The following is a 14,284-nucleotide window of genomic DNA, read 5'->3' on the forward strand; positions in this document are numbered from 1 at the left end:
ATTGCCTCTTATGTGACACTTGCCGTCAGCGAAAGTGAAGAAATATTACGGGATCTCTTGAATGGAATGAACACTCTACTGAGTACAGAATATGGACTGACATTAAATCGAAGAAAGACGAAGGCAATGAGATGTAGCAGAAATGAGAACAGAGAGAATATTTGTGGTGTCACCGCCAGACACCACACTTGCTAGGTGGTAGCTTTAAATCGGCCGCGGTCCATTAGTACATGTCGGACCCGCGTGTCGCCACTGTCAGTAATTGCAGACCGAGCGCCACCACACGGCAGGTCTAGAGAGACGTACTAGGACTCGCCCCAGTTGTACGACGACTTTGCTAGCGACTACACTGACGAAGCCTTTCTCTCATTTGCCGAGAGATAGCTAGAATATAGAATGAAGGCTTTCACGACCGGTTGACATGGCTGTTTATATACTTTCCGGGATGCGAGGTCGTGGTCCAAGAACTTTTCTGCTCCTTACGTTTCGTCCAGGACTGCGCTGGACTTCCTCAGAGGCGCTGCTCCTCTGAGTCTTGCCGACTGACTGGTCGGGTGTCTGAGAGCGACTTATATATTGTAAGAAAGAGGGGCGTGGTTCAGGTGACACGTGATGAGCAGTGATAATCCATAGCAAAGTACCGACTTCGACTATCGATTACCACCTTGTCAAAGATAAAAATTGTTAGCAGTTTTGTAGAGCCACTGTCCATATATCGTTAAGTTTCATAGCCTCCTCTTTCCTATTAAAATTATCGTTATGTTTATAAATTTCGATAGCTTCTCTATAAAGCCGTGGGTAGTAATTTAACGTTGTAGATAAAACTTCGGTATCCGAAAACTTCACTTGGTGGTTGCCTGGTTGAAGAGCATGTTCCGCTACAGCTGACTTTTCTATTTTTCCAAGTCGACAAAGACTTTTATGCTCTTTCAGTCGCGTGTTTACGCTTCTTTTGGTAGTACCAATGTAAACTTTGCCACAGGTACATGGAATTTTATACACACCACATGTCGACAGAGGAGGGCGCTTATCCTTCACAGATCGTAGTACTTGACTTATTTTCTTAGTTGGTTTAAAGATCGTTTTTATGTCATGTTTTCGTAAAATCTTACCGATCCGATCTGTTACTTTTTTAATAAAAGGGAGGACTACTGTATTTTTCTGTTGTTGTGGTTCATTCTTATCTTTTGGGTTTCTGTTCCTTGGACGCAAAAGTCTATCTATCTCTTTTCTTGAGTAGCCGTTTTTTTCAAAAGCCTGCTTCAGATGTTTCACTTCAGCATCCAAATGTTCAGGTGTACATATCCGTTCCGCTCGATCGACGAGACTTTTTATGACACCTCTTTTTTGTTGAGGATGATGATTAGAATTTTTATGTAAATATCTATCCGTATGTGTTGCCTTCCGAAAAACTTTATATTCCAACGTAAGGATCAGAAAAGTTCTTGGACCACGACCTCGCATCCCGGAAAGTATATAAACAGCCATAGCTAGAATAGCCTACAGCTAAGTCCATGGCAACGACCTAGCAAGGCGCCATTAACCATATCTGGAGAGAGTCTCACTTGTATCATCAAGAATGCTGTATACAAATGATGGATTAAAGTTAAGTATTCCAGCATCTACGTACTTTTCTTTATAGCATTCATTACGTATCCTGTTTCAGACTTAACGCAAGCCGGCGTGAGTTGACGCGTGCATTTCGGCCTCCTCTCTAAATTAGTGAGTTGTGCTGGCTAATCTGCCGACACAACAAATATTAACATCAGCATTGGTGGTCACGAAGTAGAGGAAGTTATGAAATTTTCCTACCTAGGCAGCAAAATACCCATGACGAATGGAGCAGGAGGATTTAAATGGAGACTAGCACAGGCAATAAGAGCGGTCCCGTCTAAGAGAAGTCTACTAACATAAAACAGTCGACCTCAATTTGAGGAAGAAATTTGTGAGAAGTTACGTCTAGAGCACAGCATTGCACACTAGCGAAACTTGGACTGCGGGAAAACTGGAAACAGAGAGAACCGGAGCTTTGGAGATGTGGTGCTACAGCAGAATGTTGAAAATTGGGTGGACTGATAACGTAAGGAATCAGGAGCTTCTGCGCAGAATCGGAGAGGAAAGGAATATGTGGAAAACACTGACGAGGAGAAGGGACAGGATCACAGGACATCTGTTAAGGGGGGTAGGACGTCAAACGGGCCGACATGGGGCAGGAGAGGCACCACAGGAAATTTTAATTTCCACTGTCTATACTTTTACAAATAAACTCATAAAACTTTGTCAGAATGACCACGAAGGATTCAGAATTCATACTCATAACAGTGGAAGCTCAAAAACGTAACAAAACACATTTTTTAGCATCTGAGATTTCATCATTTTTTCACTTACTACTAGCTGCATTTGTTGCTATAGCTACACTTTTCTTCCTAAGTAAGAGAGATTCTTCGATGACTTTTGTACAACATACAAACCATAGTTACAGGTGTATGAAACTCTGGAAGTTATCTAATTTATGAAAAAATGAATGAACTGTTACATTTTAAACTTCATGTCTAGGAAAAACTCAAGTTTTGTAGTTAATTTTCTCACTTTTTCCCACAGTTTTTTAATAGATTTGGAAAACTCTAGAGTTTTATACACCTGTAACTACTGTTTGTATGATAGGGAAAAATCATCGAAGAATCTCTCTTACTTAGGAAGAAAAAGTGTACCTACAGCAACAAATGCAGCCAGTAATAAGTGAAAAAATGATGAAATTTCACATGTGAAAAAAGGTATTTTGCTACGTTTTTGAACTTCCACTGCGAGGACTGTGAGTCCTCAATCCTTCCTGGTAATGGTGTCGAAGATTTATGAATTTATTTGTAAAAGTATAGACAGTAGTAATTAAAATGTCCTGTGGTGACTCTCCTGCTCCAAGTCGGCCCGTTTGACGTCAGGTAATGACATCAGGGAATGACTTCCATGGTACTAGAGGGAATGGCAAGCGTAAAAACTGTAGAGGAATTCAGAGATAGGAATACTTCCAGTAAGTAACTGAGGATGTAGGTTGCAAGTGCTACTCTGAGATGAAGAGGTTAGCACAGGAGAGGAATTCGTATCAAATCAGTCAGAAGACTGAGGACACAAAAATAAATAAATAAATAAATAAATAAAAAATCAGAGTCAACAGAGCAGATGTTGTGTTGGACTAGGAGTTTACAAAGCTCAAATGCATCGTATGGGCAGGCTATGAAAATATGCCATTGGAAGAGGTGTCGTTTTTAGATACCATTCATTTTACAAGGGGCTTTCAATTAGTAACGCAAAACATTTTTTCTGCAATCAGGATTGCTTCATTCAGGATTCGTGTACACCATATTATTGCCCACTGTTTTCGCTACAAAACTCTGTTTTTCAACATAATCTCCGTTCAATACGAAGGCTGTACGCCACCTCACCGTGCCCCTATTCCACTACTCTACTGGTTGATGTCGGAGCCAATATCTTGCTGCATCAGTAATATCCCCATCATTCACGTACTCCTCCCTACAGAGTACATCGCCTATTGGGCAGAACGGATGAAAGTTGGAAGATGTGGCATCCGGGATGGATGGTGGATGAGACAGAACATCCCAGTGAAGTATTATGAGCTCCTTTCGGGGGTGCAGACTTTTCTTTTTTTATGGCGACAGACACGCTGAAATTGTTCCTAGAATTTCCTAATGATTGCACAATACACGTCAGACTTGACCGATCTATCATGAGGGAGGACATCAAACAGAACAACACCTAACAGTGACTGAAAAGTAGTAACGCAGTCGGCACCCACACCACACCACTGAGGACAGAGCTTTCTCAACAGTCAGTTGAGAGAGACTCACTCTAAGAGAATATTCAGAAACGCGAACCTTAATTGTCGGCAGTTATAAAATTCTCACGCTTCAGACGTTTTTGCAACCCAGACATTACCCCGAACACCACTGTAAGTCCAAGGCTGTGCAGGCTAATCTTGGACTTATGATAAGCCTAACAAGATGTCATGAAGAGTTTAGACCACATCTGAAAATAGTAGCACTAAAAGCGTACAGAGCCGAAATATGTACGCCACCTTCCAATTTAACTGAAATATTCACCAGTTGTACTCCATTAGGGTCAACGGCCTCGCCGCAGTGGTAAAAGCGGTTCCCGTCAGATCACGGGAGTTAAGCGCTGTCGGGCTTGGCTAGCACTTGGATGGGTGACCATTCGGTGTGCCGATCGCTGTTGGCAAACGGGGTGCACTCAGCCCTTGTGAGGCAAACTGAGGAGCTACTTAATTGATAAGTAGCGGCTCCAGTCTCGTAAAGTGAAAAACGGCCAGGAGAGCGGTGTGCTGATCACATGGCCCTCCATATCCGCATCCAGTGACGCCTGTAGCCTGAGGACGACACGGCGGCCGGTCGGTACCGCTGGGCCTTCCAAGGCCTGTCCGGACGGAGTTTTTACTCAATTAGGGCATTGTTAAATATTTACCGAAACGTCTGAAGTAGTTAAATTTAATAACTCTGGTCTTTCTTAACGCAAGTAAGTAACTGTCTAATAAGTATTGTCCCGATCTTGCACTAATCCACTGTTTCAGCTTTTACTGTGTGATAAAAAGGGGCCATTTTTATTACGTGTAGTGAAGCAATATCATCAAAGAGCTCAAAGTACACTACTGGCCATTAAAATTGCTACACCAAGAAGAAATGCAGATGATAAATGAGTATTCATTGGACAAATATATTATACTAGAACTGACATGTGATTACATTTTCACGCAATTTGGGTGCATAGATCTGGAGAAATCAGTACCCAGAACAATCACCCGTGGCATTAATAACGGCCTTGATAAGCCTCGCCATTGAGGCAAACAGAACTTGGATGGCGTGTACAGGTACAGCAGCCCACGCAGCTTCAACACGATATCACGGTTCATCAAGAGTAGTGACTGGCTTATTGTGACGTGCCAGTTGCTCGGCCACCGTTGACCAGACGTTTTCAATTGGTGAGAGATCTGGAGAATGTGCTGACAAGGATAGCGGTCGAACATTTTCTGTATCCAGAAAGGTCCGTACAGGACCTGCAACATGCAGTCGTGCATTATCCTGCTGAAATGTAGAGTTTCGCAGGGATCGAATGGAGGGTAGAGCCACGGGTCGTAACACATCTGAAATGTAAAGTCCACCGTTCAAAGTGCCGTCAGTGCGAACGAGAGGTGACCGAGGCGTGTAATCAATGGCATCCCATACCATCACGCCGGGTGATACGCCAGTGTGGCTCTCACGAATACACGCTTCCAATGTGCGTTCACCGCGATGTCGCCAAACACGGATGCGACCATCATGATGCTGTAAACAGAACCTAGATTCATCCGAAAAAATTACGTTTTGCCATTCGTGCACCCAGTTTCGTCGTCGAGTACACCACTGCAGGCGCTCCTGCCTGTAATGCAGCGTCAAGGGTAACCGCAGTCGTGGCCTCCGAGCTGATAGCCCGTGCTGCTGCAAACGTCGTCGAACTGTTCGTGCAGATGGTTGTTGACTTGAAAACGTCCCCATCTGTTGACTCAGGGATGGAGACGTTGCTGCACGATCCGTTACAAGCATGAAGATAAGATGCCTGTCATCTCGATTGCTAGTGATACGAGGCCGTTGGGATCCAGCACGGCGTTCCGTATTACCATCCTGAACCCACCGATTCCATATTCTGCTAAGAGTCATTGGATGTCGACCAACGCGAGTAGCAATGTCGCGATGCGATAAACCGCAATCGCGGTATGCTACAATCCGATATTTATTAAAGTCGGAAACGTGATGGTACGCATATCTCCTCCTTACACGATGCTTCACAATAACGTTTCATCAGGCAACGCCGGTCAAGTGCTGGTTGTGTGTGAGAAATCGGTTGGAAACTTTGCTCATGTCAGCACGTTGTAGGTGTCGCCACCGGCGCCAACCTTGTGCGAACGCTCTGAAAAGCTAATCATTTGCATATCACAGCATCTTATTCCTGTCGGTTAAATTTGGCGTCTGTAGCACGTCATCTTCGTGGTGTAGCAATTTTAATGGCCAGTAGTGTATTATTCACTTTACTTAACAAGCTAATTACCGAAATCGAATATCGTGTAGTATGGACAAGTATGTACTTGTAACTTAGCGTATATGTTTTTTTGGGTGTAACTAATGAATATTTATTGTGGTTTTACAGCATGAATTCTTGTAGTGGTGTTGTTATTTATAAAGTGGGTTTCCGATCAGTGGGTGTTTCCATACTACTCATTGATAGTATGGATGTTATTCGGACATAGTAAATGCTACACGTTGCAGGGAACCATTTACGTTTACATTGGTCCTGGTAATCACTTATTTTCATCATTACTGCAGTGTGTTCCTGAGCAATAACTTCCACTTTTTATTTCCAGTTGAACTAAACTAAATTCCTTCTGAAAAGGCCTTGAAGGAACAATGGTACCGACCGGCCGCCATGTCATCCTCAGAAGTTAAGCGTCACCGGACGCGGATACGGAGGGGCATGTGGTCAGCACACCGCTCTCCCGGCCGTTGTCAGTTTTCGTGACCGGAGCCGCTACTCCTCAAGCAAGCAGTTTCTCAATTTGCCACACGAGGGCTGAATGCACCCCGCTTGCCGACAGCCCTCAGCAGACCCGAACGGTCACCCATCCAAGTGGTAACCAATTATTTAGCTAGTTAGTTAGTTACCTGTTCCACAGATCATTTGAACTATTCTTTTATCGAAATGATGTGGGACGAGTCAAACATTTGTGAATACATTATCATTTTATTCCTACTCATGCAAGTGCGCTAAACAACTTTCTTTTTAATGGCTACCGGTTTATAAGCAGAAATTCATCAATGGAATAGAAGGAGTTGTCCAGGAGAAATTATTTTAAATTAGATTTAAAACTTTCTTTGTACCTGTCAGCAGTTTTAGGTTACTTCGCAAATGAGCAAAAAATTTTATCGCTGTACATTGAACTCCTGTCTGGGTCACTTATGTCATTGACAATCTATAATAAACGTCATTTTCCCTCTGTTGTTGGGGGTATGTAAATCACTATACATCTCAAACTGTCATGGATTATTCATGATGAATTTCTCTTGTGAAACTATGTATTCTGGTGGCACAGTTAAAATGCCTAGCTACTTGAGAAGCTATATTCGCGACATCTGGGGATGAACACATATTATTCTCACTGCCTGATTTTTTGGAATCAGTAGTTTCTTTCCGAGTGATGTGTTACACCAGAAAATTATTCTGTACGACATTATTGAGTGGAAATATGGAAAATATGTCAGGACCTTGAAACGTTTGTTTTCAAGGTTGGCAGCTACACAGAGAGCAAAAGTACCTGAACTTAATTGTTTGACAAGTTCTGAAATATGCTTGTTCCACGTTTTCATCAATATGTACACCCAAACGTTTTGAGCACTAGACCCCACTTAGTTACTCCTGCTCAAGCGCTACATCAGTTCTTGATATAACTGTATTTGTTGTACAGAGACGAATGTCATAATACACTACTGGCCATTAAAATTACTACACCAAGAAGAAATGCAGATGCTAAACGGCTATTCATTGGACAAATATATTATACTAGAACTGACATGTGATTACATTTTCACGCAATTTGGGTGCGTAGATCCTGAGAAATCAGTACCCAGATCAACCACCTATGGCCGTAATAACGGCCTTGATACGCCTGGGTATTGAGTCAAACAGAGCTTGGATGGCGTGTACAGGTACAGCTGCCCATGCAGCTTCAACACGATACCACAGTTCCTCAAAAGTAGTGACTGGCGTATTGTGACGAGCCACTTACTCGTCCACCATTGACAAGACGTTTTCATGTTGTGAGATATCTGGAGAAAGTGCTGGCCAGGGCAGCAGTCGAACATTTTCTGTATCCAGAAAGGCCCGTACAGGACCTGCAACATGCGATAGTGCATTATCCTGCTGAAATGTAGGGCTTCGCAGAGATCGAATGAAGGGTAGAGTCACGGGTCGTAACACATCTGAAATGTAACATCCACTGTTCAAAGTGCCGTCAATGTGAACAAGAGGTGACGGAGACGCGTAACCAATGGCACCCCATACCATCACGCCGAGTGATACGCCAGTATGGCGATGACGAATACACGCTTCCAATGTGCGTTCACTGCGATGTCGCCAAACATGGATGCGACCATCATAGTGCTGTAAACAGAACCTGTATTCAGCCGAAAAAATGACGTTTTGCCATTCGTGCACCCAGGTTCGTCGTAGAGTACACCATTGCAGGTGCTCCTGTCTGTGATGCAGCGTCATGGGTAACTGCAGCCACAGTCTCCGAGCTGATAGTCCATGCTGCTGCAAACGTCGCCGAACTGTTCGTGCACATGGTTGTTGTCTTGCAAACGTCCCCATCTGTTGACTCAGGGATCGAGACGTGGCTGCACGATCTGTCACATCCATGCGGAGAAGATGCCTGTCATCTCGACTCTTAGTGATACGAGGCCGTTGGGATCCAGCATGGCGTTTCATATGACCCTCCTGAACCCACCGATTCCATATTCTGCTAACAGTCATTGGATCTCGACCAACGCGAGCAGCTATGTCGCGATGCGATAAACCGCAATCGTGATAGGCTACAATCCGACCTTTATCAAAGTTGCGATGGTGCGCATTTCTCCTCCTTACACGATGCATCACATCAACGTTTCACCAGGCAGCGCCGGTCAACTGCTGTTTGTGTTTGAGAAATCGGTTGGAAACTTCCCTCATGTCAGGACGTTGTAGGTGTCGCCACCGGCGCCAACCTTGTGTGGATGCTCTAAAAAGCTAATCATTTGCATATCACAGCATCTTCTTCCTGTCAGTCAAATTTGGCGTCTATAGCACGTCATCTTCGTGATACAGCAATTTTAATGGCCAGTAGTGTACATACGTGAAAGGGGTATCCTCCACACATTCTGGTAACACATTTTGAAGAAACTCAAGATACAGTGTCACAGTAAGACGGTTATTTATAACAACTGGATCGATGAGTTGGTCATCAATAATACCGCACCACACATTGACTGAGAAACGTCGCTGAAAATTAGTTTCCACAGTAGCGTGCACATTTTCATTTGCTCATATATGAGAGTTGCGCGTGTTGTTGATTCCGTTGCGGGTAAGTGTTGACTCATCAGTGAACAGAGTAAGTGAAAATAATGGCCCATTGGCAACGATCCACTGAGAGAATTCTTGCCGGGCGGCAACATCTCCTTCATGCAGATTTTGTACACTCTGCCGATGAAATGGATACAGACCGTGCTCGTGTATTGTGCGTATCACTCGTGTTTGGGGAATACCAAGCTGGGCAGCAATTCCTCTAGAGCTAGTAGTAGGGTTGCGTTCCACGTTCGTCAACATAGTCTGCATGTGTGAAGATCCGTTGCGTTTTCACTACACAAAACTATATTCGTTGTTCACGTAACAACACTGTAGTACAGCGCACTACGGCAAGCACTGTCGCACTGAAACTTGAGGGAAACAACTGCACCATGCACAAGTTAACTGCGTACTGACACGGTTAGTAAGGACGACGTTACACATTTCCCATTCCTAGTTATTTTCATTGGTTTACAGCTAAACGGATAAAAAAGGGCCTATGTTTATTAGGAGCTTTTGTTCAGAATCATCACTAGTATCGTCCATCAAAGCATGTACCTTTCCTCCTGACTCACCCTGTATAAGGAATAGGAGTGGTCCCAAAATTGTACCCTATGGGACTCCCTTTGTCATTTTAGCCCAATGACTGGAACCTATGTTGTTGTTGTTGTTGTTGTTGTTGTGGTGGTGGTGGTGGTCTTCAGTAAAAAGACCGGTTTGATGCAGCTTTGCGTCCTACTTTGTGCTGTGCAAGCCTCTTTATCTCTGAGTAACTACTGCAACCTACATCCTTCTGAATCTGCTTAATGTATTCATCTCTTGCTCTCCCTCTACAGTTTTCACCCTCCACGTTTTCCTGCAGTGATCCCTTTATGCCTCAGAACATGTCCTACCAACAGATCCCTTCTTCTTGACAAATTGTGCCACAAACTCCTCTTCTCCCCAATTCTATTCAGTCCCTGCTCACTACTTATGTGATCAACCCATACAATCTTAAGCATTGTTCTTTAGCACCACATTTCAAAAGTTCCTATTCTCTTCCTATCTGAACTATTTATCGTCCATATTTCACTTTCATACACGGCTACACTCCATACAAATACTTTCAGAAATGATTTCCTGACACTTAAATCTATACTCGATGTTAACAAATTTCTCTTCTTCAGAAACGCTTTCCTTGCCATTGTCAGTCTACATTTTATATCCTCTCCACTGCGACCATCATCAGTTATTTTGCTTCCCAAACAGCAAAACTCATTTACTACTTTAAGTGTCTCATCTCCTAATCGAATTCCCTCAGCATCACTCGTTTTAATTCAACTACATCCCATTATCATCGTTTTGCTTTTGTTGATGTTCATCTTACATCCTCCTTTCAAGCCACTGTCCATTCCGTTCAACTGCTCTTCAAGTCCTTTGCTGTCTCTGACAGAATTAGAATGTCATTGGCAAACCTCAGAGGCTTTCTTTCTTCCCCTTGGTATTTGATTGCTACTCCAAACTTTTCCTTTGTTACCTTTAGTGCTTGCTAAATATACAGATTGGATAACATCGGGAATGGGGTAGGATCCCGTCTCACTCCCTTCTCAATCACTGCTTCACTTTTATGCCTCTAGAATCTTATAACTGCCATCTCGTTTCTCTACAAACTGTAATTAGCCTTTCGCTCTCTGTATTTTTACCTCTTCCACCTTTAGAATTTCAAAGAGAGTATTCCATTCAACATTGTCTAAAGCTTTCTCTAAGTCTACAAATGCTATAAACGTAGCTTTTCCTGTGTTATCGTTGCTTATTTCCAGTTGCTGTAGTTTTAAATAGATCAGTTCTCACAGGCAGGTTGCACTAACGGTAGTAACACGGATACGAATCATCTCAGTTAATGCACGAGGGTCGTTCAATAAGTAATGCCCCACTTTTTTTACAAAAAAAAAGACCATTAATATACGTAGACAAATGTCGTTGTTGGTGCTTCACATTTAATGTTTGTTCTGTGCACCGGTGAAATTTCTAACCGTTCTGACAGATGGAAGAGCCGTAGTACAACGTTAAAATGGCGTCTACATATGATTTACGTTACAAGCCGCGTCCTGTTATTGAATTCTTTTGTGCAGAGAAAGAACATCCACAAAAGTTCGTGTGCAGTGTATGGCGATGCTGCTGTTGATAGGAGTGCAGCTGGGCGATGGGTTCAAAAATTGCTCTGAGCAACATGGGACTTAACTTCTAAGTGTTCGATCGGACAAGAATCCAGCAGAAATCGTGATCCAACACGATAATGCATGCCCACGCGCAAATCTGAGAACCCGGGGACAGATCGCCAAATTGAGTTGGACGTCATTGTCTCGTCCACCCTACACTCCAGACCTGGCGCCCTCGCACTTGCATCTCTTTGCACAGCTTAAGGAGGGTAGGACGTCAAACGGGCCGACTTGGAGCAGGAGAGGCACCACAGGACATTTTAGTTTCTACTGTCTACACTTTTAGAAATAAATTCATAAAACTTTGTCAGCATGACCAGGAAGGATTCGGTATTCACACTCATAACAGTGGAAATTCAAAAACATAACAAAATAAAATTTTTCACATGTGAAATTTCATCATTTTTTCGCTTACTATTGGCTGCATTTGTTGCTATAGGTACTTTTTTCTTCACAAGTAAGAGAGATTCTTTGATGAATTTTGCACAGCATACAAACCATACTTACAGGTGTATGAAACTCTAGAATTTTCCAAATCTATTAAAAACTGTGGTAAAAATTGAGATAATTACTACAAAATATGATTTCTTCTAAACATAAAGCTTAAAACGCTACAGCTCATTCATTTTTCCATAAATTAAATAAATTCTAGAGTTTCAGTCACCTATAAGTATGGTTTGTATGCTGTGCAAAATTCATCGAACAGTCTCTCTTACTTGTGAAGAAAAGTGTACCTATAGCATCAAATGCAACCAATAGTAAGTGAAAAATGATCAAATTTCACTAGTAAAAAAAATTATTTTGTTATGTTTTCGAACTTCCGCTGCTGCGAGTGTGAATCCTGAATCCTTCCTGGTCATGGTGACAAAGTTTTACGAATTTACTTCTAAAATTATAGACAGTGGAAATTAAAATGTCCTGTGGCGCCTCTCCTGCTCCAAGTCGGCCCGTTTGACGTCCTACCCTCCTTAAAGATTCTCTACGGAGATCACACTTTGAAGATGAGAAGAGTGCCAGCCATGCAGTGAAAACATGGCTACGCCTACAGGACAAGGGCTTTTACTAGCAGGGAATACATGCTCTTCCATAATGTTGGTGTACGGCCAAAAAACGTGGTGGAGACTACTTAGAAAAATATTGTCACCAAATTCTGACTATTAACAATAAATTTGCTCTGAGAAAAAAAAAGTATGGTAAGAGAGGTTCAATTGGTTCGTGACACGGTACGGAGCCTTTGAGAGAAGTACGGTGAGGACCCACCTGGGACAAACTCCATGACGACCATGATGGTGCTGTGGTAGAGGCACATGCCGACGAAGCCGACGACGTGGCGGTGTCTGTAGCGGTGGAGCAGTTGGCCCTCGTCTATGATGTCACGCCGCCGCTCGTCGGGCAGGTCCACCTTGGACATCTTGACCGCCACCTTCTCCCCAGAACTCCTCAGCAGCCCTAGGAACACCTCCCCAAAGTAGCCCTGTAACACAGACGTACACACATCTACATCCGCGGCCGCAGCTAGTGATCTAGTGGCTACCATTGCTTCTTCTGGATCTTGAGGTATTTTCTCAACGCTGGGACTGTGTGTTTGTGTTGTCCTCATCATTCGTGACACTGGCTAGATTGGGACTTAGCATGGGCTGTGATGACCGCACAGTTGAGCGCTCCTCAAACCAAATATCATCAGCTTCATCCTCAAGTGTGTGTATACACTACTGGCCATTACAATTATTACACCAAGAAGCAAGACAGACGATAAACAGGTATTCATTGGACAAATATATTATACTAGAACTGACAAGTGATTACATTTTCACACAATTTTGGGTGCATAGATCCTGAGAAATCAGTACCCAGAACAACCACCTCTGGCATTAATAACGGCCTTAATACGCCTGGGTATTGAGTCAAACAGAGCTTGCATGGCGTGTACAGGTACAGCTGCCCACGCAGCTTCAACACGGTACCACAGTTCATCAAGAGTAGTGACTAGTGTATAGTGACGAGCCAGTTGCTCGGCCACCATTTACCAGACGTTTTCAATTGGTGAGAGATCTGGAGAATGTGCTGGCTAGGGCAGCAGTCGAACATTTTCTGTATCCAGAAAGGCCCGTACGGGACTTGCAACATGCGGTCGTGCATTATCTTGCTGAAATGTAGGGCTTCGCACGTATCGCATGAAGGGTAGAGTCACGAGTCGTAACACATCTGAAATGTAACGTCCACTGTTCAGAGTGCCGTCAATGTGAACAAGAGGTAACCGAGATGTGTAACCAATGGAACCCCATACCATCACGCCACCATTATGGCGATGACGAGTACACGTTTTCAATATGCGTTCACCGCGATGTCGCCAAACACGGATGCGACCATCATGATGCTGTAAACAGAACCTGGATTCATCCGAAAAAATGACGTTTTGCCATTCGAGCACCCAGGTTCGTCGTTGAGTACAACAACGCAGGCGCTCCTGTCTGTGATGCATCGTCAAGGGTAACCGCGGCCACGGTCTCTGAGCTGATAGTCCGTGCTGCTGTAAACGTCGTCGAACTGTTCGTGCAGATGGTTGTTGTCTTGCAAACGTCCCCATCTGTTGACTCAGGGATCGAGACGTGGCTGCACGATCCGTTACAGCCATGCGGATAAGATGCCTGTCATGTCGACTGCTAGTGATGCGGGGACGTTGGGATCCAGCACGGCGTTCCGTATTACCCTCCTGAACCCACCGATTCCGTATTCTGCTAACAGTCTTTGGATCTTGACCAACGCGAGCAGCAATGTCGCGATGTGATAAACCGCAATTGCGATAGGCTACAATGCGACCTTTATCAAAGTCGGAAACGTGATGGTACGCATTTCTCCTCCTTACACGAGGCATCACAGCCATGTTTCACCAGGCAACGCCGGTCAACTGCTGTTTGCGTGAATGCTCT

General features: G+C 43.7%; 1 protein-coding gene across 1 annotated transcript in view; it reads right to left on the minus strand.

The window, feature by feature from the left end:
- Positions 1-14,284, minus strand: part of LOC126109456 (tyrosine-protein kinase Fer-like) — a 71,235-nt gene that overhangs the window by 22,984 nt on the left and 33,967 nt on the right. The window contains exon 4 of the mRNA XM_049914485.1: positions 12,615-12,828. Within this exon, the coding sequence (XP_049770442.1) occupies positions 12,615-12,828 (214 nt within the window). The remainder of the gene's footprint in view (positions 1-12,614; positions 12,829-14,284) is intronic.

This window comes from Schistocerca cancellata, chromosome 12 (assembly GCF_023864275.1).
Source record: "Schistocerca cancellata isolate TAMUIC-IGC-003103 chromosome 12, iqSchCanc2.1, whole genome shotgun sequence".
NCBI lineage: Eukaryota > Metazoa > Arthropoda > Insecta > Orthoptera > Acrididae > Schistocerca > Schistocerca cancellata.